Below are 24,446 nucleotides of genomic sequence, written 5' to 3' on the forward strand. Positions count from 1 at the left end.
AATAAATGAGAAATCAAAATGAGCACTCAAGTGACATCCAATCCCATGATTTGTGGACAAAAGGAAAAGTATATTCAAATGGTCTCCTGGGTTGGCATTCAAAACCTAATTTTCTTTTGAGAACAAAGCTACAAAGCCATAATAGAATTAGAATGCCCCACTTTTCCACTTCCATTTCTTCCATCTCTCTATATGATGATGTCTCTCCACTGATGAAGATGCCATATTCTCTATTTTCTTCGAATTTAGTTTATATTGATTTAGTTTTGTATCTCAAATTGTCTCAACTTTAATACGTAACAATTCAACTAATTTTTTTTTTGACTTCTGAATACATGAGGGTTGGAATCTGAATCTTGAGTATCAAGACTCAAGCCTCTTGCCACTGCGCCAACACTCGAAGGTACAAGTTCATCAATACCACATTAAAGTTATCTTATACTTTCCTAGAAAACAGAATAGGTGTTAGAACTAAATGGACAAAGAATTTTAATATAGTCGCTACAAAAGTAATTTAATACATTAGATATTTGTTTATAATGTACCAAAAATGAATAATGAATTTAATTCAAAGTATAAGGATATAGCTTCATTAAAAGAGCTTTTTTCTTATTTCTTTCTTTAGGAAACAAATACAGCCCACAGGCTTGAAAACTGAAACAAAATAATGTTTACTTTGAAGATTTCTATGAGTGTGAGAGAATTATACGCTATTTGAAAGATTAAGGATACATCACTTATCAACCATCTTTTTTCCTTTAAGACATATTTACGTGACATAATTTGTTTTATTCATTAATTTTCATTTTTCCATCAAAATTTAAATTCGATTCAAATCTCATTTTCATCCTAAAACTTTTACACACTTATTTAATTTAAATTTTTAATTTCTATTTTAAGAATTAATAAATTTTGTACAGTGCATTTAACTAGTCTTTTAAATATTATACATCAAGTTTGATCAGAGTTTAAAAACGAGAAGCAGCCTAAGATTTTTGTCCAAGTGTTATGCAAAATATTAATGATAAAGAATCAAACAAATTTTTACAGAAGTTTAGGCATTAAAGTAGAATCTATTAATTATTATTTATGAAAATGATGTACATTGCAAAATGTAGATCTTGCTATATTTTTAAAGTTTTAATTATATGTCTTACGATTGGTATATAAAATGAAAAATTAAGAGGCGTCCCTTCTTCCATATCCAATATGATTTGGTTTTTACAAGATTTTGATTTTTTGTTAAGAAATAAGTAATAAATATATATGTATTTTATCCAACAAGGCAATGTGAAATATCCAGAAATAAAGCAAGAGGAAGCTTCAAAAATCAAATTAAAATTCTTATCCAATCACATGCTCCGAACAGAACCAAGACACCAGGTTTGACATGACCATTTTATTTAATAGTTGTTGTTGTTATTATTAAGCATAATAAAGAAAAAAATTAAGACTTATTTTAGATCAACTTATAAGTTTAATTTTTTGCTAAATATTCATAAGTTGTCCTTAATTTTTTAGTTGATTCTTAATTTGATCATCAACCTTTAAAAGTTCTCAACTTCACCTTATATATCAATTAGGCTCCTCTTTGAAAAGAATTGTAAACAAAAGAATAATAATAAATTGTTTTTCTATTAATTGGGTCCTTAATTCAAGTGGAATACCAATACCAACCTTTTCAAATACTTTGAATAAGACAATAATTTAATGACACATCAACTCCTTTTAAGCCAATTAAAAAAAAAACAAAATTAATATACGACTTAATTTAAAATTTTGAATAAATTGTGAAATGAGAAGATTAGGGCCAAATTGAAATTAACAAAAGGTTAGGACAATTCAGTATTTTTAGCCCCAATTTTTAGGTGTTTTTTAGTATCAACTCACGACTTTCTAATTGGAGGTAGATGACTTAACAAAGGAGGAAACTCACATTCTTTAGGTCGAAGATAAATGTTTTAATCAATCAAGCTTTTCTCAAGTTTGAAGCTTAATTAATTTTTCTAAGTTAGATTGATGAATTCATGTTTGGTTTAAAAATACACATACGTACAAAATGCAGGTTCAGTTTACTATTATAAATTGCACAAAACAAATCTGTGGGCAAAACATCTAAATTAAAAATATAAAATTTGAGATTGGCCAGAAGTGGTTTGGTCTTGTGGAATGAATTAATCAAACAAGTAATTGATTAATAGACCAATTCTGACATAGGTTTAAAAGCAGTGGGTGTACTGGAAAAATGATTGCTATTTGAACAAACAAATCAACCCACTAACCAATTGTGTAAATAGAAATCTTCTTCTTCTTTTTAATCCTTTTTCCTATTCTTTATGCATTACAAAAATTACAAATTCTGTTTTTAATCAAATCTACAGGTCTGGACTCTCAACAGAATTCCCACTGGACAAAAACAAGTAGTTTACATATGATTCTATTCTATTATTAGAAATTAAACGCTGACATGTCATCTGAATTCAATCCTATTCAATCATCAAATCTTCATTAAAATATTTAAAGTAATACCTAAAGAGGTGATGAATTCTGAATAGAACAACAGCAAGTTGTCCTTTCACGTGCTCCAAGTCGTCCCAGTTTGTGTTAATAACTGCGATGATCCCTGTTCATTTCTCTGCAAAACTTCTCAAATACATTTTATCAATTTAAACAAACGCAGAATGGTTAGGAATTAAAAGATCAAACGGTTGAAATTTCTGATGTTTCATCCAATGAGGTAAAAAGGGGCCAGCCAATGGGGAGGCTATGGCCACTTACAAGGAGGCAAAATTTTCTGGTACTACAGTAATTCGAAAATCTTAAGAATGGCATGACATTAATATAATAATATAACATATCACTTAATAATATGTCAAATAATTCAAATTGAATGTGGTGAGCCAATGAGGGAAGTAGGATGGCACTGTTTGTCAATGTCATATTTCATTTGGGGTTGGTGAAAAGACCAGAAAAATGGCACATTCAGAAAGTGGGAAAGAAACGAACTAAACAGCAAGAATAAAAGTGTGCTTTGTTAGGTTTGCCAAGCAATGGCTACTAAAGAACTCGAAAAGGTGCGTCAAAATTAGGGACAAACCGATCAGAGAAACCGTCAATTTCCCATTCTAAACAAACAAATCCCTTCATTTTTCTTCAAATATAGACATCAAACAATGACGATACAAAATTCATCAACACCTATATGAACCCACAACTCCGTTATTATAATAATGAACAATGGAAAAATGATTTATCGAAACATATGCACGTTTTTGTAATCACAAACCAGAGGTTTTTGAAGTGTTAATCACATTACCCTCCGGATTAAAGGTGCCACCACCAGGTCTCCCGTCTACCCCCACCGGTGCCATGGTCTGATACGGCGGCGCTGTGGTAAAGTAAACGTGTCTTCCGGTGTTGTCATACGCAACCTGTGCGTAGCCACCGTCGGTAACCGCAACTTTTGGCTGTATCATCTGAATCCCCTCGGAAGTGTAAACCCCAATATTTGGCTGCTGAATCGAGCCCTGTGGGCGGACCGAATTATGAACCTGGGCTTCACGGTATGCGTGTATTCCGTAAAAAGGCTGGTGCCCAACTGGTCCGGTAATGGGTCTAAGAGTCTGAGCGTGGGCTTGAAATAAACCTCCCGTAGTAGGAATTAGATATATTGACTGGTCGGTCGCCGGAGCATTGGCCGCAGCGTTCACTGGATAACCCCCGGAGATCATTTGCCTCTCCGGGAAGTACGCCGCAGGAACTGCTAGAGGTACAGGCAGAGGAACTGCCGCAGGCGGTGGAGCGACTATCTCTGAAACTTTCGGTGGGTAAGAATCGCCTGCAGAAGTCTTGGAGATCGTATCATCGCTGGTTCTCTCAGTCATCATCTGCAATCTCTGCAAATCTTGTATCTGCCTCTGGAACTCCGACGGAGAAACAACAGGTTCTCCGACCACATGACGTTCTTCAGATCCACAATCTGAACCCGCCGATACGTCCTTCACCGCCGTATTCGACACGTTATGTACGGCGGCCACGTCCGTCAAGTTCGAACCAGGAACCGGCGAGTAACCGTTATCAAATCCAAACAAGAAATCAGGATTCGCGGCAGATCCCGGAGCAACCGCAGGCGGCGACGAACCTTCCAGGTGCTGAATCCGCACAGAATTCAAAGCGTCGACGAACCACTGCCTGTCCGATTTGGAGGATACAATCGTCGGGGCAGGGGGGCTCAAAGGGAAGAGAAAAAGCCTCAACCTCGCGGGCTTCGAGACGCGATGCAACCGGTCGTATTCCAACATCATGTGCTCGAGATCCTCATCGTTGGTAACAGAAATCAAAGCATCGAGATCTTCGCCGGGGAGTTGGTACTTAAAGCAAACAGCGACATCGCAGAGAGACGATAACCTGGAGGAGAGCGCCGAGAAAGAGATAGTGCGATCAACGGCGAGAATCTTGGTCTCGCCGCCGGTGTAGGTGAGCTGATTGTCATGGGCTCTAGGCTGTATCTTTCCGCCATAGCTGCACATGAATTTAACTTTGTAGTTGGCGTTGGCGTTGAGGTGGGAGGGGGGTTCATCCCAAGAGGGATTCTCGCAGTCGATATCACGGGAACGAGGAGAGGAGTCGCGAGAATCGGCAAAGGAGGAGTAGGAATAGTTGTCCATTGGAGTGGAGGAAACAAGAAACGGGAAATTGAAGTAGGTTTTAGAGAATTTAGGGTTTGGTAGCCATTGGCGCCGGTGGTGAATGGTGATAATGAGAATTGAGAGATTTGGGGGAACATTTTTGTTTACTTGCGGCGGAGGAGAGGAAGAAAGAGCGTGGGCCAGAGGAAATGTTGCGGCTGTGTGCGTGGGCCCACTTGAGATTATGGCCTGACGAGTGGGACCCACTGTTTGTGTTTATATTTTAAGGCGCGGAGCGGAAGGAAGTAGTAGTTTGACAGCGATGTTTGTTCGGATTTCTGACCTGGGAAGAAGAAAAGGGTCAAGGGGACTTGAAGTTACGATAACGCCCTTACTGGAATTTGAAAATTACATTTACATATTATTTGTTGATGTATTTTCAATTTCCCAGTTTGTATTTTTTTTAAGTACATCAATTATGGCTAGTCATACTGACTTTAGTTGGTTATTGTACTTTTAAATAGGGTTTTAACAAAAATTTTATATACACCGGAAAGTTACAAAATTTTAACTATGTATCAAAAAGATTTAGTGGGCGCAGCGTCGTTCTAAATATTTGATTTAAAAAATTAAAGTTTAAAAGTTTATATAATTGTCAATCCTTTATATATTGATTTTTTTTTTTTTTGACAAAAGTATATTTTAATATAAATATATATATATATATATAGTACTTATTTTAATATATTAAAAAAGATAAAAATATATTGATTTGTGATACTTGATTTAGTGGACTAATTTGTCATGGTTTGATTTTGTGCCTTGATTTGTTACGACTTAAATTTCATTAAAACTAATGAGTTTTGGAAGGGTAATAAATCAAATAAAAGACAAATTATCAATTACTTAACTTTAAGATCATTTTAATGAAATTAATGTTTTTAATTTTAGTTAAAATACTAGTTGTTATCTATACTTTCAACTTTGGTTCATTTTGATTCATATACTCCCAAAATGTTTGTTTTAGTCACTGTATATTTAAAAGAATGACCATTTTTTGTTCCTTAATTTTATTCTTAATATCATTTTTTCTACCACAATTTCAACACGACACTAAAATAAATATATTTATTAAAACGTAAACATTACTTTATGCTAAAAAGTTTTCCTTATGTGTAAAATTTGTGTTAATATTTTGTAAAAATATATTAAAATGATCCATTTTCAAAAAATACAATAATCAAAGTGAACATTTTCAACATACAAAGTAAAATTAACCAAAGTTTAAAGTATATGTACCAAAATTAACATTTCCAAAGTACAAAACTAAAATGAAGAAAAACTGAAAATACATCGGACTAAAATAGTATTTTAATCTTTAATTTTTTTAAGGATATAAGTGATTTTTATTTATTTCAATGATATTTATAATAATGTATAAGTTTAAAATAATATTTTATACACAGGTTAAAAGACTAAACTTAGCAATAATTAGTATATATCTCAGATTGCGAGATCTCCATTCACATGTGTTGTATTAAAAAAAATTAATAATACACTCGGTTAATTCGTATAACACTACCATCATGTGACTTAAAACGATCGACAATCCAAAATTTACCAAAATTTTGAACTTGTAAAAAAGAAAGATCAATAAATTTCAAAATCAATATATCTATATATATGAAGAGCCATTAATTGCAAGGGGCCCTTAATTCATGTGCTTTTGTCGTGGGTTTTGTCACGATTTCAAATTCGAATTTGAAGGGGCAAAGTTTTTCTACACCATTATTTTAACAATATGTTCAAAGCAAAAATAGAAAATATTTATTGTGGGCTAATTTTTCATTTAAATCAATTTAAAATATATAGCAATATGTTCAGAAACTATATGCTTGCTAATTGTTTTGGCTTTCTAATGATTTTCTTATAAACTGAAAATATATATTAAAAATTTGTATGAGACTATCTTAGTCTACAAAAGAATCTTCACAAATAATATTTTGAAAAATATTATAATCAATTAATTAATGCACTTTATGCTGTATAAACCGACAAAACATACAGATTAAAGAGCACTGATTTATAGCTCAATATTTCTGTAAAAATATATATATATATATATATATATATAGTTCAAAATAGAGAGCCGCAATTACGATTCGGTCCACGAGACCGTTTCTTTAATTTATTATTTAGAAAATTTGAAACGAAACATTAATCATGTGATCCACGTGACCCGTTGGGCTTGGGCCTGTTATTTGGCTCAACTTCTTTTTTCTTTAACACATTACGGATTTTGGGCCAGATACTTCCGAAAGTAGGCCCATTACGTGTGAAAACCAACAAATTGTCGGATCTACCCTTGATAATTTTAAGATTAAATTATAAATTTAGTTATTGTTCTCGGAGTGGGTCAATTTATAATTTTAAAACTTCAATTACATTCTTGAAATCTAGATTCGACTTCTAATTAGTCCATGTCCTTAACAGTTCAATTAACAAAAATATTAAAATAATATGCTAGCATTTTCACCGATTATAAAATTATTGATAAATTGAGAAAGTCTAAAAGATTCAATAAAATTAAAGTTTGTATTTCACGTTTTCAGTGTGATTGATAGCAGTTTTAGAAATCTAATTTTAATTTCAATTTTTTTAAGGTATCTTTAGTAATATATTTATAAAGTAATGATACTTTCAAACTAAATAAATATTTAGTTAAATCTAAAATATTATTAATTAATTTATTAACATTAATATTATATAATTTATAATATATTATGGGTTATCTATTTTAATTTTATGAAATAGCATATTTACCAAAATATTTATCTTTTTTAATGTAATTTTTATTTTAAATTTTAAAATTTAGAATTTGAAAACAATAACAACAGAAAAATATTGTTTTTAAAATTTCAACTATATTTAGATAATAGGATTTAAAAATAGTTTTGGAAAACAAATTTGTCAAACAGATTTTGAATTCTCTACTAATCCTAAATATCTGTCAAATTTTTATTAATTGTCGTGTTAGGACGAGTAAAATAGGGGAAGTTATAAAGTCACAAAACATATAATTTTGCACCAGTTTATACACAATCCAAAGAGTACGACATGTTCTCTCTCAACCCTCTAATCAACCAACTCCTCCAATTATTAATTAATTACAAATTGACATATAATTATATAAATGAAGCAAGTTTGAAATTTTTATATTAGGATTTTATCATCTTTGTAACAAAATCCTAATAATATTAAAAATGTAAGTTCGAAGTCACCTCAATTACATCATACTCTAAAAATGAACCTAGATAGACCATATGAAATGAAAAATATATCATCCACATATATTCAGGTTGTTCAGAAAGTCTTGTATAAATTGAAATGTTTTCTTTATTAATAAGTTTTACCATATTTTTCGTGAAACTTTAGTAGTATATTCGTATGATAAATTTAAATGTCATACAGATACTTCCAAACTGTATAAGACAGCAAAAGTCAACAAAAGGGCACAAATTGGAATCCATGTTTCCAAGTATTGGGGTAATCCAGCACATGGCTAAGAATACATATACATATATATATATATATCAGCAAACATGAGTGAACTAAACGCATGGTTTTATTCACAAGTTGAAGTTGATGAATTACATTATGTGTTTTGGTTTTAATTTTGTTGTATATTTTTTTTAAGATATTGAGAGTCAAAATCAGCAGGCTCCCTGTTTTCTAGGGTTGTTTTTGTTTGTCTATGGATACCTACAAAAAAATACCCTTCTTCAGCTGCCTTCAAAACCACACTAAAACAAAAATGAAGTAGGTGGGTCATAACTTTCTACATTGGATGCTGGCAGGAGAGCCCGGAAGAAATGGGCAAAGGTGGGGTTGGACTTCTGAAGCCACGATAGAGACTAAGCCTTGGGTACATTTGATAATCGTTGTTGCGATGTTGAGTACTACGATGAACACATGCACGCACAAGAGATATAGATACCGACCAGTGTAATGTTAAGTCGTCCAATACATTTCGCTTACATCAGACATATGGTTCAATCGAGAGTAATCTTGTATAACATACCTCACACTTCTTTCCTCTACTCTTATTTTTATAGAGGGACTCTCTTCGAGTTGAGCTCAGATAGACCGACTCGATCAAAGTAGGATCTAGTCTTGTTTAGTCAAGTGGTACATCTCGATCGACTTGACCCAAATGATTCGGCTCACGTGACTTCTTTAATTTCATTTCAAGTGAATTTAGTACTTTTTATCCATATATCAACAATAATTCTGTTTATTGTTTATGTCTTAAAAAACTATAGAGTATATTTTGAAAATAAAAATGAACTATTGAGTTAGATTGAATTGTTTTTCTTTGTAACTCAAACCGCGAGATCTAATCTAATAAAAAATGACAAATACCATCCTTAAAATTTATTTTGAGATAAAGTCAGAATAGTTATCATCATTAAAATTATCCATATATAAATTACTCACTTGCTTGTTTTCCACGAACTTACATCCATAAACAAAAATAAGAAGCCAGTTGTCCTCTTTGATTTTTCAAAATTCGCATTTGTTTCACTACAGAAAATATTATTTTTGCCTTACCCAAAAAGTCAAATATATGGGAAATAGTAAAATGTAGTAATTAATTAAAATTTCCCCTCCAACTAAATATTTATTGGATTCTCTCTTGATATCAATAGTATTAAATAATAAAAAATGGTTCTAACTCAGACAGCAAAATCTCTATTATAAGATTTAATTTATGCTCCAACTACAAAAGGTAAAACATGTACAATTGGTAGAGTCCCATTGTACCACCAAGATTAATAAATGATTAATGGAGTAAAATATAAAAAGCTTATGACATTAATTAATTGCCCTAATTAACCAGGCAAATGCCTTCCCTATGCTACAAAACAACACTAACTGTGTGGGTTGAAATGCATATCTATATTATATAGTCTTATTTCATACCAATAATCTTTGGTTTTAATTAATAATATTAAGGTATATTAATTATTAATGATTCATATATGAAGTAATAAAAACAACTTGTCAAAACGAACATAGCTTAGTGGTAATTGATATATACCTCCAATGTAGAGGTTGTGAGTTCGAATCCCCTCCCCAACATATTATACTAAAAAATAAAAACAACTTAAGGAGTTATAAAAAATAATAATAATAAAAACAACTTAAAAGAACTAGATTTTGAGAAGAGTAGCATTTTCATATTTAGATAACTATCGCAATAAATAAATAAAAAATGACTAAGAGTTTAAAAATTAAAATAAATAAAACATCCAGATTTAACATTTAAAAAATCTTAATTATTATACATTTTAGTATGTTTGTCTATATTATTATATATTTCTGTTGGAGAAACAACATATAGTACATATACGGCTTTTTTTTTTATATTTATAATAAACATATGTGAATTAAGGATAATATTTTTATTTTGAAGGGCTTTTCACTGCTGTGGTATGACACGTAGAATTAAAATAGAGATTAAAATACTATTTTGATATTTTAAATTTTAGCATTCATTCATTTTGTTTCATTTATTTTTAAACATATATATATAAGATACGTAAGGAATGGTGTTTCGAACTCATGATCTCTTGGTCAAAGATATATGTCAAGTTATACTCATTTTGACACCAAAATAAATATTTTAAGAATATATAATCCAAAATAAACTAAGTAGAAAATTACCAAGATGAAAATAATATTTAAATATAAAATATTTCTTAAAAATAATGAAATGCGAGTTCACGGGGCGCCGCGCATATGACATTTTCTTGTTGAAAATAGGTCCACCTTTTTTGGTTGACATCACCATATCATATTATATATATAATTTTCGTTATGTCTCTTTATGAGAGATGCTTCTCCCCCTAGCCAAAGAGTTCTACATCTTTCTAATAGATAATCATTTTGTCAATAAATTTATTATAAAAAATCTACTTATAATGAGTCTGCGTTAATCCGAACATAATCGAGTGGATAAAGCACAAAGATAAATGATCGCGTACATATTCATTACTTCTCCTTTACAAGTCATATATGTTTAAAAGATGTTTAAAAATTAAGTTCTTGTGCTTACATGTCCCATGAAAAAAGAAATTAGTTTATCTCTTTCTCTATCATACTCTTTTCATTTTAAAATATGTATTTTCCTCTCCTATTACTATATTCTTACTTTTCTTTCTAAAGATTTCAACAAAATGGAATTAAAGTACTACTCTTCGCTATCTCAATCTCTAGATCTAACTCCAATAGTATCTTAGAGATAATAACTCATATAGATCAGTGTTCCCATTTCGGAAATTTAACACAAAAAATAATCTTGACTCGAAAGTGGACAACATCATACCTAGATATAAAAAAATATATATACATATATATTGTTATGTTATTAATTAATTAAGGTTGGAGTTCACATACAAAAGAGAGATTAGATATTAATACTCTCTAATACCGCAATTTCTTAAATCCAAGAACTTAGTAACCATATGAAAATTTTTAAGCAAGAGCATAGTAGAAAGTCACGTTGGAGACACACAACAACACAATTCATTGTGTTTGGTGATATTTTATCGATTATTTTATACAGATAAGAATAATTTCGATTTACTCTTTATATGACGTCGAGATTATAAATACGAAAATGTTGACATATGGATGAAAATTTTGAAGACGATGAGTCGTCCCCGGAGGGTGTACTTGAAACTGTAGGGTTGAGTGTGTGTTTGCGTTTGGAGATGAATCAAAAGTTTTGGAATTTGAACCCTTCCTCTGAGTCCTCGCAGAGGCCATGCACAGTGCCCTCTTTCCCATTTCATTTTCTCCATAACCAAACAAAACATAAAGCCACTAACAGACGAAGTTGTTGCTTTTAGTGACCCCCACAGGTTTTAGCCACAGAAAATGGTGGTTTTCTTCTTCATATTGTGGGCTGCCAAAACCTCTCTACTGACACCAACATGGAGAGATGAAACCATTTTTGGTACTCTCTCTCTCTCTCTCTCTCTCTCTCTCTCTCTCTCTCTCTCTCTCTCTCTCTGTGATTTTTGGTGGTTATGGACTGTGGATTGGGGTCTCGTGATTTGTATTGTCTCTTAACTTAATCGACTTTTTTCTTTCTAATTATATGCTCTTTTCCCAATTCACCTCTCAAAGTACAGCAAATAAAAGAGAGGTGAGACTCAATCCTCCGATCTTTAAAAAATGAGTATCGTTGTATAGTTTAGGTAGCTTAGGATCTTGGGTTCAAGTCACATGAAACGCAATTCCACCAAACAATGACCCTTGCATATGTATGGATATGAGACTGTGCGCATATCCCAGGTATAGGGGTATAAAGGCCAATAGACCGCCGACTCCTCGATTTAAAAAAAAAAAGATTATCACTGAACTATGTTTATATTGACTATAAATATTTCTCATGAGGAGATGATTTTGTGGCTAAATTATCCCTTTAGGTCACAAAATAGTTTATTACAACATGATTTACTCAACTTCAATTAAATGCTCCTCCAATTTTGTACTGCAATCTTTAGGTTGACAAAGTATCATTATTGATCCAATTTTTAAAATTGTGTCTAATAAACGTATAACTTTTAAAAATATCTAATTTGGTTTCTATATATTAAAAAGATGTTTGATAAATTCATTCGTGTAACTTTCAATTTTGTATATTTAATATGTCTATAGTCGTCTTTCAATTTTGTATATTTAATATGTCTATAGCCATCTTAGATTGCAAATAAGTTCAAATTTCATGATAGCCATCTAATTAAGAATTAGTAATAATTTCTATGATTCTTCAATATTCATCACTTTTCAAAATTTAGAAATTTTGACAAGAGATCTATTAAATTCAATGTATTAAAAGTTTAAAAGTACCACAATAATGGAAAATATGAAGTGATGATTCTCTAATCTTTTGGGCGGTGTGGGTAATTTGGTAAAATATTTTAATGATATGTTAATCAGAGCAAACAGCATTAATTATTAAGATGTTAATTATTATATAATTAAGTATAGAGAGTTAATAATGGGGTGGATGTGTTGATTGTAAGTAGTAAAGTAAAGGACTAGCTAGGGTCATCTTGTCTGATCCCTTCCCTCTTTCACATGCCATCTCATCTCTCTACCTAATGCTTCTTTTTTTTTTTTTTTTTTTGGTTCAATATGTAACAAAAAGCACTTTCTTTCTGTTTTTGTTTTTTGTAAAAGCACTTTCGGGACACAAGAAGGGAGGTTAGGTAGTGGGTGTAGTACAAAGCCTTCAAATTTTGGGAGGTTTCAAAGTTTAGTTTTTATGTCATATTATTTATTACGATTCTCTGTTCCCTTTATGGCGATTGAGTTATTGTTTTGTATGTTTTAAGTCTAAACTAATATGGTTTTACGTTTACACATCAAAAATAAATTTAAAAACTCAATTATTTATTGTAATTTAAGGTTTAACTATTTAGTTTCATGTGTTTTTTTGGTTAATTTTGGTAGTTGTATTTTCAAAACAGTCATTTTTGTTCCTATACTTTCAATTTTTATTTATTTTAGTAAATATATTTTCAAAATATTTGTTTTGATCTCCATTTTGATCTCTATTGGTAAAATTTTAACATAAATTTAAGAAATTCTTTGATGCAAATTTATGACTACATTTCAATTTTTTTTTAGTGCAAGGAAATGAGATAAAAACGAAAATGAAGGGACCAAAGTGATTGCTTTTTAAAAGTACAGAGAGAACAACCGTTTTGAAAGTAAGATAACTAAAATTATGAGTATAGATGTCAAAATGAATGTTTAAAAAATATAGGGAGCAAATTTATTCAAAATAAAAATATATGGATAAAAATAATATTTAAATCTCAAATTTATATCTACCATTATTTAGCGCCAAAACCAATATACATCTGTGAAAAGTTACCATTTACATAATTATGATGTTAAATTGTGTCACTGGTCGTAGATTTTGTAATTTTAATCGGTAAGCGAGGTTTTTATTGCAAAAATTAATAATAATTTGAGCTTCAGAAATCAGTACGTCATTTTGATCAATCAAGTGAGAGTATTGTTAAAATAAAACGATTTAAAAAGGGAGGATATATATTTTAATTGAGTGGATAAAAGTAAGGTGACATGCAGTGTATTAAACATTCCTCCAGATGTCTATATTTTTATCAATATTTTCATCAATATTTTCATATATTCATGAATTCGATACCGATACGAAGGGTAAATCAACATTTTAAAATAGTATTTCAAAAAAAAAAATCATTAAAATATGAAAAATATCAATAAAATATCATTAATTATTAATAATTTTTAACTCATTTAAAAATAATAAAATACTTATTTATTTATTTAAATATTCTTTTACAAATTATTTATTTTTATAATATTTTTAAAAATATTCATTTTATCGCTTGACCATCGACATTAATTTATCAACCATTTCATCTAACATATTCATAAAATTAACACCTAGACATTTTTATATATTTAAAAGGTGAGTGGTGGTGTAAAAATTATTCACATTTTCTGGGTTTTTTTTTAATCTAAAACAGAGAAACTGTGGAGTCATAGACAGTTTTTGGCCTTCAACAGAAGCCACGTGTCCCATCAAGAACTTCACGTACTTTTCGGTATTCGAGCTTGGCCCCAACGTCGTTTCCTTTTATTTTTCGCAATAATCTTTTTTCTTTCTTTCTTTCAAATCTATAATTGATGTAGATTTAAAATATCATATTATCATTAATAAACTTGAACCTCGTAAATTAATGTGAAATATTACTTCCGTATGATTATTAAGTTTTCAAATATTTTAATTTTATAATATTCATTTAATCCGTATAATATTCACATACTTGATTAATATGTGTATGTAGATAAACAAGCTATGCATAATTATTTAAGTATAGATAGTGAAATAGATTCATATATTATTAATCGATTATTGAAAATAAATATATTTGTATTTTCAAAAGACGACTATTTTAATTTCCTTATTTTAATTTGTATCTCATTTATTACGGTCAAAATTTTAATATACATTTCACTCAATAAATTTTTAGAAAGGTAACCATAAAATTTGTAATAAATAGTTTCTATTGTGTATAAAATATTGTATCACAATCTTATAATAGAGACCAAAAAGGTCATTTTTAAAAGTATAAAAATCAAAATAAATATTTTAAAAGTACATGAACTAATTAAAGTGTAAATAAGTCGAAAGTATAGACACTACTAAAATAGACATTTTAAAAGTAAAAAAAACCAAATTGAACCAAAACTGAAAGTACATGACCAAAGTAGTATTTAAATATCTATTTTATTTTGATGCTAATTAAATAGCAATAGTTAATGGAAGGTGGTATATAATATAGTTTTAATAAATAGATTGATAATAGACTTTGGGTAACAAAGTAGGGTTTACCTCTTCCAAGTAAATTTAATATATAGCACCTACAACTTCAAGGGCCATTCCATTGCCATACTTTCTTCAACCTTTCATATGAAAAAGTGAGATCCAAAAAGAAATGACATTACCATATTTATAGCATGTGAATTTGAGATTCCTCTAGGTTTTGTCTTTGGTACTTTCCTGCCATAACCACCTCTTATTCCACTATATAGATAGATAGCTATTACAATGACCTTTTACTTCAACCAAACACTTAAAAAAAAAAAAAAAAAAAACCTTGATTGAGAGACGACATTATTGTAAGCATATATTTTTATTTTTCACAAAAAAAAAAAGAGGTACTAAGCTTGTACAAATATTTAGATTAACAAGTTGACATTCTTAAATAAATAAATCTACATAAAAACTCAGTTTTTTAATCTAAAACTTATACAATCCCTACCCATAGGATTGTAAATCATCAATCGGGTACATCTTAAGTTTGGTTATTTTTATTTTATTATTTAAGATTTGAACCCACGACTCATGATCTTCTTTTTTTTTTAAATTCCATCATCTTTCTTACATTTAAACGTTTTTTGCTGTTGGAAAATAATAATCGATTTATAATAAAATAAAAGAAAAGAAAAATGGTATTTTATTTTTTCACTTTCACCCATGTAGGGTAAAAGTGTCAATGTCTTGGCTTTAATAGATTCTTTGTCCCTTTCCTCTCCTCCTTCAACCCTTCACACAGTTCTCTCATGTTTGTTTTTACTTGGAATGCGAAAACTGTACGGACCACAATTTTTTTCAAATTCAAAACCCAATTTCATTCCATTTTCCCCTTCAGAAAGGCCGGCCGGCCACGTAAGCTTCCGGCGGCCACTGCAGAAACAGTGGCACAGAACAATCAACAATGGACTTGAGAGGATGTTGGTTGGTTTATGTTCTCTTTTTTGTTCAGTCTCAAGTGGTGTGTGATAATTTATTGAATGGATTTTGCCCGATTTCTAGGCCATCGTTTGGTTCTCTCAAGTTTGTACCAAATGATAATAAACAATCACTCAATTCAGAAATTCAAATCAATGGATTGAGTAAATTTAATTCACATATATGAATAACCAATTACCATGCTTGTCAAATTTTTTAAAAGGGACGAGGCTCATGGAGACCGTACTTTGAGCGAAGGTTCCTCCTCTTATAATAATGGAGATTAAAAAAAGGTGGAGACTCGGATTCTCAAACTCCAAAAATGATATTTGACTAATATATTTACATAAGAAAATAATAATAACTTAAAAGCAAAAGTTCAAATAGATGGGTAAAATAATTGGCTCCTTTCTTTTTTAGGACCAAATTTTGTCCTCGCCACTTTTGAAAATTTGACAACTCATTATTATTATTATCATTTTCTTCTTAAAGTATCTGTTTTTATATTTCTCTCGTGATACTACATAAATAATCCCGATGAAAAAAATTGAAATAAGATTAATAAAATTAAAAAAATTATAATAGTATATACTTTAGACGAGAAAATAATAAATTTGACTTAAACTTACTTTTTAAGGTATGATTTCTCAAAATTTATTTTTATCTACAAATTTAAAAACACAAGTTTTCCAACTATATTTTTTTCTCCTTCATCTGTTTATTTAAATATAACATTATTTGTGTTGTTTAATATTTCTTTATTCTTTCCTAAACATGGTTTTAAAATTTTATTAATTTTAAAATCTACTTTTCAATCCCGTATATTAGAGTCCCTTTGCTCTTTTCCCCTCCCACGAAAACAACAAAATAAGCATTAAATGATAAGAATAATAACAATTGGCGAGATATTGGGTTAAAAAATGAAGTTAATCATCAGAAAAAGTACAATAATTAAAGTTAGGCTTAACAATATGCATTATTTTTTTTGTTTGGATCTTATCCTTTAATAAATAATATTATTTTCCCTATATTTAGTACATTAAGCATGTGAAGTGAGAATAGGAAAAAACAACCCACCACTGAAGTTAGATCCATTTAAACAAAAATCTGTGCCTAATTATATAATTTAATTCTTAGGTGGAATATGAAGTAGACCAAAATATCCAAATACGCAAAGGGACAAAATATCCAATTACGCAGCTGTCAATTGGGTTTCGTTATTTATATTTTTTGATGTTTGTGTATTAAATTTAGTTTAATTTATTGATCAGGTGTACATAAATTTTTTATTTAGTTTCGAATAAGTAATAAAATGTCATAATTTCGATTTGATTCATAGTTATGATAATTTTAATTTTATAATTATATTTTAAAAAGTTTTAACTTTGTTGTTATTCGTATGATATCAAAAATTATCTCTACTTTCAAAATAGATTATCACATTGAAAATATATGACATGTTTTTTATTAATGTGACAGTGAGTAGTACGTTACTAGATGCATTAGGATTTAATATTGAATAAAAAAAATATAAGAAAATTAATGAGATTTTTGGTGAGTAAAAATTAATTTATGAAAATTTTATTAAACCTATAAGAGTCAACGATTTAAAGATGTTTGAGGTTCGATTTTTTTAATATTTTTTTTAGAAACTAAAAAAAAGGAAATTCTTTCGTAAATTTTATCAAATTGATTTTAACTGTTTTTTATTGATATTTGTGTATTTGAATATTTGTTTATAACTTTTTCCATTTAAGTTTTTTTTTATAATTATGATCAATGGATAAAAAATATTAGTATTGTCTTACATGACCCTCATATTTGCAATGTTTATTAGATGTAATTTTTCAAATTGATTTTAAAAAGTGCTAATTAATTTTATTAAAACTCAAGTATTAATTTGATGAGATTGTAAGTTTAAAGTTAAAATCGAATTAGTAAAGAAAACATAAAATTCCTTAAAAAAAAACATTAAACTCTTGCCAAAATTGCCCTAAAAATTAAAATATATATTAAAAACCAGATCCATTTATCGTAAGAAGATATAATATTGTGATGATTTTCTCTCTTTAATGATGGAATTAAAGTATTAGGCTTTTCTTTTCCTCGTGTGCCTATATATATAATCTCTCTGCTGCAATTTTTATGGCGTCAAGGTACTTCGCCTGCAGAACCGCCATTAGCGACTAAGAGAGAGAAAGCTAGAGAGAGAGAGAAATGGAGCTCGACGAACACGTCTTCATGGAGGAGTTGCTGGCTCTACGAAGAGAAGCAAATTGGGATGCCATTCCAACCGAAATCAGCGATCTCTGCTCAACTGCTTGGAGTTTCGATTACTGTTTCGATCAGAGCACCGCCAATTTCCACCAAAATTCTTCATCGGAGGCTCTGTCCGCTCAGAACCTCGACGAATTCTACCATCCTCTGGCCAGTGAGTTCTCAGTTCCACAAGTGGCCGATTCCGCCTATGCCGCCATGGAAGTAGCCGCGCCTCTGCCGTTCCAAGCAGACCGTCCGAGTGCGGAGCGAGAAGGGGAAGGAGAAGTAGAGGAAGAGGAATTAGGTTTTCTTGCGGATGAGATTCAGAATATGGAGGTTCAAGTTCAATCGGCCTGCAAAATGGAGCCGAATCTATCTCCAGAAATCCCCGTTTTCAACATCGGAACGTGCTCCCTCGAACGGAAGAACAGACCGAAGAAATTGCAGGGGCAGCCATCGAAGAACCTCATGGCCGAGAGAAGGAGAAGGAAGCGCTTGAACGATCGCCTCTCGATGCTCAGATCCATCGTCCCGAAGATCAGCAAGGTATAAATCGAACACCGTATCTCTGAGTCACAATTCTGGAAATGCTGGAAATTAATCTGGAAATCGTCTCGAACAGATGGACAGAACTGCGATTCTGGCGGATGCAATCGAGTACATGAAAGAACTGCTGGAGAAGATCGGGAATCTGCAGAGAGAAGTGGATCGGTCGAATCAGACGAATTCATTCAACGACACAAAACCGAGCGAATTCGTAGTGAGGAATTCACCAAAAGTAATCGAACCTTTTTGTTTTTCCCTGTTTTTCAAACACGCAGTGGATTGATTGATTTTAGTGTGCGCTGTGGATTGATTTTGAGAAATTTGGGCGTACAGTTTGAGGTGGAAAGTGGAAACGGGAGCACGAGGATCGAGATTTGCTGCGCAGCGAAACCAGGATTGCTATTATCAACGGTGAATACGATTGAAGCATTGGGGCTTGAGATTCAACAGTGCGTAATTAGCTGCTTCAATGACTTCGCATTGCAGGCCACTTGTTCTGAGGTTTCCTTCTTTCACTTTCACCTCACTTTCCTCTCTTCTTTTTCCATTCAAATCTTAAAATTAGGGTTTTAAACTACACATTTTAGACTACTCTTGTGGGTTATTCTTGAATTAATTACATCTTGAATAATTGTAAAGCATGGTGGAGATAAAATTTGGAAGCAAAGGACAATTGGAATTTTTTTAAAAAAATTAAAAGCTCTAAAGCAACGGCTCTGAATAAATTATTGAGAGACAAGAAATATGAGGGTACTACTCTTTTCTGCAGGTACCTGTACTTTCTCAACCACTCTGACTCAATAACAGATAAATAAATATACAAATTCATATTGTTTTCAAGTAATTTTCTTTCTTTAAAAAAAAAAAAAGAAAAGTGTGTTGAAATTTTTAAAAGTAAGAGACGGAATGAACTTTTGTAAGTAAACAAAATAAGAAAGGAAGAGTTCAAAATAGTATTTAAATCTTTAATAATCAACTAAATGCAACATTAGCCGAGAATTTTTTATTTTTTTTTCTTTTCGTTAGTTTTGTACTTGGTTTATTGACAGTGAGGAACAGGAGAGAAATAAAAAATAGAAATTTTTTTATCAAAATTTATGAATTGTCAATTTTTTGAGGACAAGAGTTCATCACGGTTAAGGACATGAGTATTTTCCTTATTTTACATCTGAAATTTATTTTTGAAAGTAGAGAATAATTTTTTAAAACTTAATCCCCGGTCAGAAATTTTTGCCTAATGTTTTTTGTTAGTTAAAAGTTAATGATAATGATATTACATTGATTTATTTTAATAATTTTGACTTGAAAATAGGAACTGAAGCAGAAAGCAGAACGGAAGCCTGGAGAATTGAAGGAAGCTTTATTTAGGAATGCAGGCTATGGAGGAAGATGCTTGTAGAAATTAATTTTTTTAATTTTATTTAATGTGGTAATGTTCTTAATTAGTAATCAAATCTCTGTAATTTATTGAGGTTTGCAATTTTCTCATTCCCAACTCCTCTTTCTTAAATTTTAGTTCAAATAGGGGGAATAATTAAGCTTATTAATCTCCTGCATATTTCAAATTTTAGAGCTGACAATTTCCAAGTCAGATTTCAAGGTAATAACATACGAAATAAAATCCATTCTTATCTCTTTAGTTTATCAAATTTCACCTTAAAATTTTTATTTCATCAAATTTAATCCTCAGCTTATGAAATATGAACTTTAAACTTAAATAGGAAGTTAAATTAATAATATTAATAAATTTATTTTTTAATTAACATTTATAGCTAATTTTGGATTTTTTTTTCAAGTAAGACGATAACAGTTTTATAAGTATTGATTCTTCTAATTATATTAAATACTTTTTAATTAGGTTCAGAAATTTTGATGACATTGAGTGGTTGCATTATTTTTTCTGACATGCTTGATTTTTGTCTCAGTTCAGTTTAAAATTAGCATTGTACAAATTATAAGTCCACTTGCAAAAATTAGAGCAATTTTCATTAGTGTTGGAAATAATAAATTTTATTTATTTTCATACTTTCTAAAATGAACTTTGTTTCTTTTTTTTTTCTTTTAGTTCAAGAGTTTTTTTTGCGGTGGTCAAATAAATTAATGTTTAGTTCGTTATACCATTGCATAAAAAAAATTATACCCAATTCTGATCACCTGAGAGTACATGTGAGGTGGATATAGTTGAGTTATTCCGAACGATTTAAGTGAGGAATGATCTGCACAAAGATAACAAACGTTCTTATGTTCGAGTTAGTAATAATGTTTCGGCCTAAACCTCTCAGAGCGAGTAATTAGATTGTGTACTTCGTCCCCCAAAGTGATTGACTATTTATAGAAAGTTGGAAGTGGGTCCTGTGACTTCGGTCTATTACATGGTTTCCATAATTAATTAGGTGATTATTACAAATGATTTGCATGAAACAATTTTGTGTAGGCCTAAACACAAGCCACCACTTGAGTTTGAGCTATATAGATGAATTCTGGTCCAGCTTAATAGCTTGGGTATGATTGTTTTTCTTAAGTTAGAGGAAAGATCACGTGAGATGATTTTTTGTAGCGCACCACGTGGTAGGTCGCATTTTGCCTTCCAACAAGTTAAGTCCACGAATAAATTTTTTTTTCAGTACAACATGTATAGATGGGGAATCGAACTCTTAATCTTTTGATTGAAGATATATATAATTTACCGTTGAGTTATGTTCGTTTGGACTATAATAAAAGAAATTTAAATAAATGGTAAGTTTGCAACCTCGTGTTGTATAACTAGGAAAAAGAGAGAAAAGTTTGAGAATTAGGATTTGACATGAATTTCAAGAGGGACTTCTACTTTTTAATGTCGTTACAAAATTTGTCGAATAAAAAAAATAATGGAATCTAATGATTGATATTAAAGTCTAATATAATTTAAACTTAAAATTATAGTTAAATTCTCACGATTTTGGGGCAAAAAGCGGCCAGCTTATATTTAACATTTTATCAAATAACTTCACATCCAACAATATATATCCTAAAAACAATATTTTAAAGATATGGCAAAAATTAGAACATAAATAAATTAGTGATTATAATTAATCAAAAGAGAAAAATTATAATAGTTAATCAATTTTTTTTTTAATACAACAAGTGAGATGGGGAGTGGCGGATTCAGGGTTTGATGTCAGGAGGAACACAAATGCATATAAATATAATGGAAAATTTTGTTGAAACAATATTCTCGTGTGTCAAATGGAAACAAAAAAATTGGTATGAAATAATTGATAGGATTTAGAAAAAAAAAACGATATTAGAGTTCGTTTTTTAACTTAAATTTGTAAGTTTTGGGAGGGTTATTTAATAATAGATTTTGTGTATTATAAATGATAAAGATGGTAAAAAAATAAACTGGAACAACTCTGTCCATCACATGGATCCTAGAACGTTGAGGTTGGGGCACAAACTCTAGTGTAGAGGACAACCACTGCACCAAAAAGTATTTTGGTTTCAATATGATGTGCTATATATTATTTAATTAAAATTCAGTGAGGGCACGTGTCCTCGATCTCCACGTGGATCCACCCCTAGAGGTGGAAGATTCAAATTCATGGCTTCTTGATCAGAAAAAAGTATTAATTATTGTTGAATCAAGTTCATGTTCGCTATTTAATCAATATATAAATGTAGGTAATTTAAAAATATATATACACGTAGAGGTACATCAATGAATACAGTTAATTGCCAAAGCGAGAATAGCTCAGTGGTAATTGACATATATCTTCAATCAAAATTGATTGTGAGTTCGATATATCTTCAACTAAGAGATTGTGAGTTCGATCTCTACCCGCACATATTGTACTAGAAAAAAGAATATATATATATATATATATATGAATTCAGTTCGTTAATGGTACGTCAAATTGTATGTTTAAAACATACTATAATTGCAACTACCTTTGAGAAATGTGTTATTTTTGCAATTACTTTCTTAGAGATACATATATTATATTTTAGAGAATCATATTTTTTATGTGCTTGTTATGAAACGTGTTTTGGTATTGAATTGATGTTGTGGGCTTGGGAAAGCCCATTTCTGAAATGGGCCGATCCACGCCAAAAGCCCAGATTGATCGATTTTACAGCCATCAGAAGGTCCGCTTGCACAAGGCCAAGCCTTCGGTCTTGGATTGATGCCGGTCAACAATACGTAAGCCCAAGCCCAACGGATTTATTTATTTCTAATTGTCATCGTTATTGTTATGGTAAATAAAAGATTTTTTTTCTTAATTTTTTTGACAGGGGTAAATAAAAGTGTCTTTTATGGATTAACTTAAAACTTTTCAATTTCAATGAACGTTCACGACTTCACTTGGTTTATTGTAAATTCAAAAACATATAAATCGTCTAAAATTGTGTAGTTCTTCTCTAAGATATCTCTTCACTTTTTTTCTTTTAGAATCGAAATATTATAGAAAAAGATAAATTTTTGGCTCTACCCTTAAATATAGAGGTGGACATCATAATCAATATACAGAACTCATTCGTTCATCCAAAATTATCACTTGTGGTCTTCAACAAAGTTTTACAATGCCTTAACTAGTTCAAGCATGATAACATATATACCGTTTAGAATATAATAAAGAAAGGAATTACAAAAATGACATAAATTAAATAGTTTTTTATATTTACAGTAACATATTTCAAAATTTACAAAATAATAAGAAATGTAAAAAACAACACAAAAAAAAACTGTAATAATAAGTATGTTTCACCATTACAAACACATTTTGCCGGTTTAAAGAAACACTCTCAAAACTTACCCAAAACCATATATAATCCAAATTCGCTTACAAAATTTAAAATGTTGGTTTGCTACGATCAAAACATTCGTTTTGGTTCGTGTACTTTTTAAGAAGTGACAATTTTAGTCATCATTTACAAAAATTTTAACACAAATTCTAACTGTATAATATAAAGTTGTGGCTACCTGTTCAAAAAATTCATTAAGCGTAGTGTCATATTAAAATTATGATAAAAAAAAGAAAAAGAGATAAAAGTAAAATGAAAGGATCGCGTCAAAAGTATAGGGCCAAATTAAATCCAATTTTTTTCCATCCCTTTTTTGGGATTTGAGAGATAGAAGAAGAAGACTTTATTTTACTAACACCCGTGAAAGGACATAATCATTATGAAGGAAGCACCAAAAAAAACAAAAGAAGAAGAAGGTTTCATTGATTTTTAACCAAAAATGAAAAAAAAAAAAAAGTTTGGTACTTGAAAGAGTTGTTTGAGAAAGAAGAGAGAATAATGATGAGGTGGTGATCTTCTTCTTATTCTTTCTCCTTTGTTTGCAGCTGCAACCATTTTGTTCAGAGATTGTCGTCCATTGATTGCTCCCATTCCCCATTTCTTTCCAATATCCATTAAACAAACAAAAAGTTAGTCAATTCAATTTCATTTCATATACGCCTTCGAATTTATAAATAAATGATTTTATTGTTCTTTCTCAAAAGTTAATTTACTAATTTTATTATTATTATTCTTTCTCAAAAGTTAATTTACTCGAACTATAATGCATTAGCCAATTAAGAAACATCAAAACTCATAGCGCGTGGATACGTGTGAAATTAGCATAATTCAACCCTTGTAAAATCACAAAGAAAAACAACCACAAATAG

The 24,446-nt window shown here is 30.3% G+C and overlaps 2 protein-coding genes across 5 annotated transcripts; one reads left to right on the forward strand and one right to left on the reverse strand.

The window, feature by feature from the left end:
• Positions 1-69: 69 nt before the first annotated feature.
• On the reverse strand, positions 70-4,804 carry LOC111004650 (uncharacterized). 4 transcript variants are annotated; one of them, XR_015793053.1, is made up of 3 exons: positions 3,317-4,803; positions 2,530-2,635; positions 70-446 (listed from the first exon to the last, which is right to left on the reverse strand). XR_015793053.1 is itself a non-coding variant. In XM_088128083.1 (3 exons), exons 1-2 carry the CDS (start codon positions 4,665-4,667, stop codon positions 2,576-2,578), a joined length of 1,419 nt encoding a protein of 472 aa, XP_087984209.1. In that variant the 5' UTR covers positions 4,668-4,804; the 3' UTR covers positions 70-446; positions 2,530-2,575. The 4 variants fall into 4 exon arrangements, 3 of the variants coding, with proteins under 3 accessions (XP_087984209.1, XP_087984210.1, XP_022131436.1); XM_088128083.1 differs by having other exon boundaries at positions 2,530-2,643; positions 3,317-4,804; XM_088128084.1 differs by lacking the exon at positions 70-446 and having other exon boundaries at positions 2,286-2,635.
• A 13,300-nt stretch (positions 4,805-18,104) lies between these two features.
• Positions 18,105-20,283, forward strand: LOC111004555 (transcription factor bHLH93). Its single transcript, XM_022275597.2, has 4 exons — positions 18,105-18,795; positions 18,872-19,027; positions 19,129-19,296; positions 20,108-20,283. The coding sequence occupies exons 1-4, from the start codon at positions 18,208-18,210 to the stop codon at positions 20,192-20,194; spliced, it is 999 nt and encodes a 332-aa protein (XP_022131289.1). The 5' UTR covers positions 18,105-18,207; the 3' UTR covers positions 20,195-20,283.
• The last annotated feature ends 4,163 nt before the right edge of the window (positions 20,284-24,446 follow it).

The sequence above is a fragment of the Momordica charantia genome, assembly GCF_013281855.1.
Source record: "Momordica charantia cultivar OHB3-1 chromosome 8 unlocalized genomic scaffold, Mcharantia_2.0 BLBB01000008.1, whole genome shotgun sequence".
NCBI lineage: Eukaryota > Viridiplantae > Streptophyta > Magnoliopsida > Cucurbitales > Cucurbitaceae > Momordica > Momordica charantia.

Bases quoted from the DNA above. Each gene is read 5' to 3' on its own strand.
- LOC111004650 (XM_088128083.1), bottom strand. From the start codon at position 4,667: ATGGACAACTATTCCTACTCCTCCTTTGCCGATTCTCGCGACTCCTCT. The intron at 2,644-3,316 runs GTAATGTGATTA...GTATTTGAGAAG, and splicing joins TGGCACCTTTAATCCGGAGG to TTTTGCAGAGAAATGAACAG.
- LOC111004555 (XM_022275597.2), top strand. From the start codon at position 18,208: ATGGAGCTCGACGAACACGTCTTCATGGAGGAGTTGCTGGCTCTACGA. The intron at 19,028-19,128 runs GTAATCGAACCT...TTGGGCGTACAG, and splicing joins TAGTGAGGAATTCACCAAAA to TTTGAGGTGGAAAGTGGAAA. The intron at 19,297-20,107 runs GTTTCCTTCTTT...ACTTGAAAATAG, and splicing joins TGCAGGCCACTTGTTCTGAG to GAACTGAAGCAGAAAGCAGA.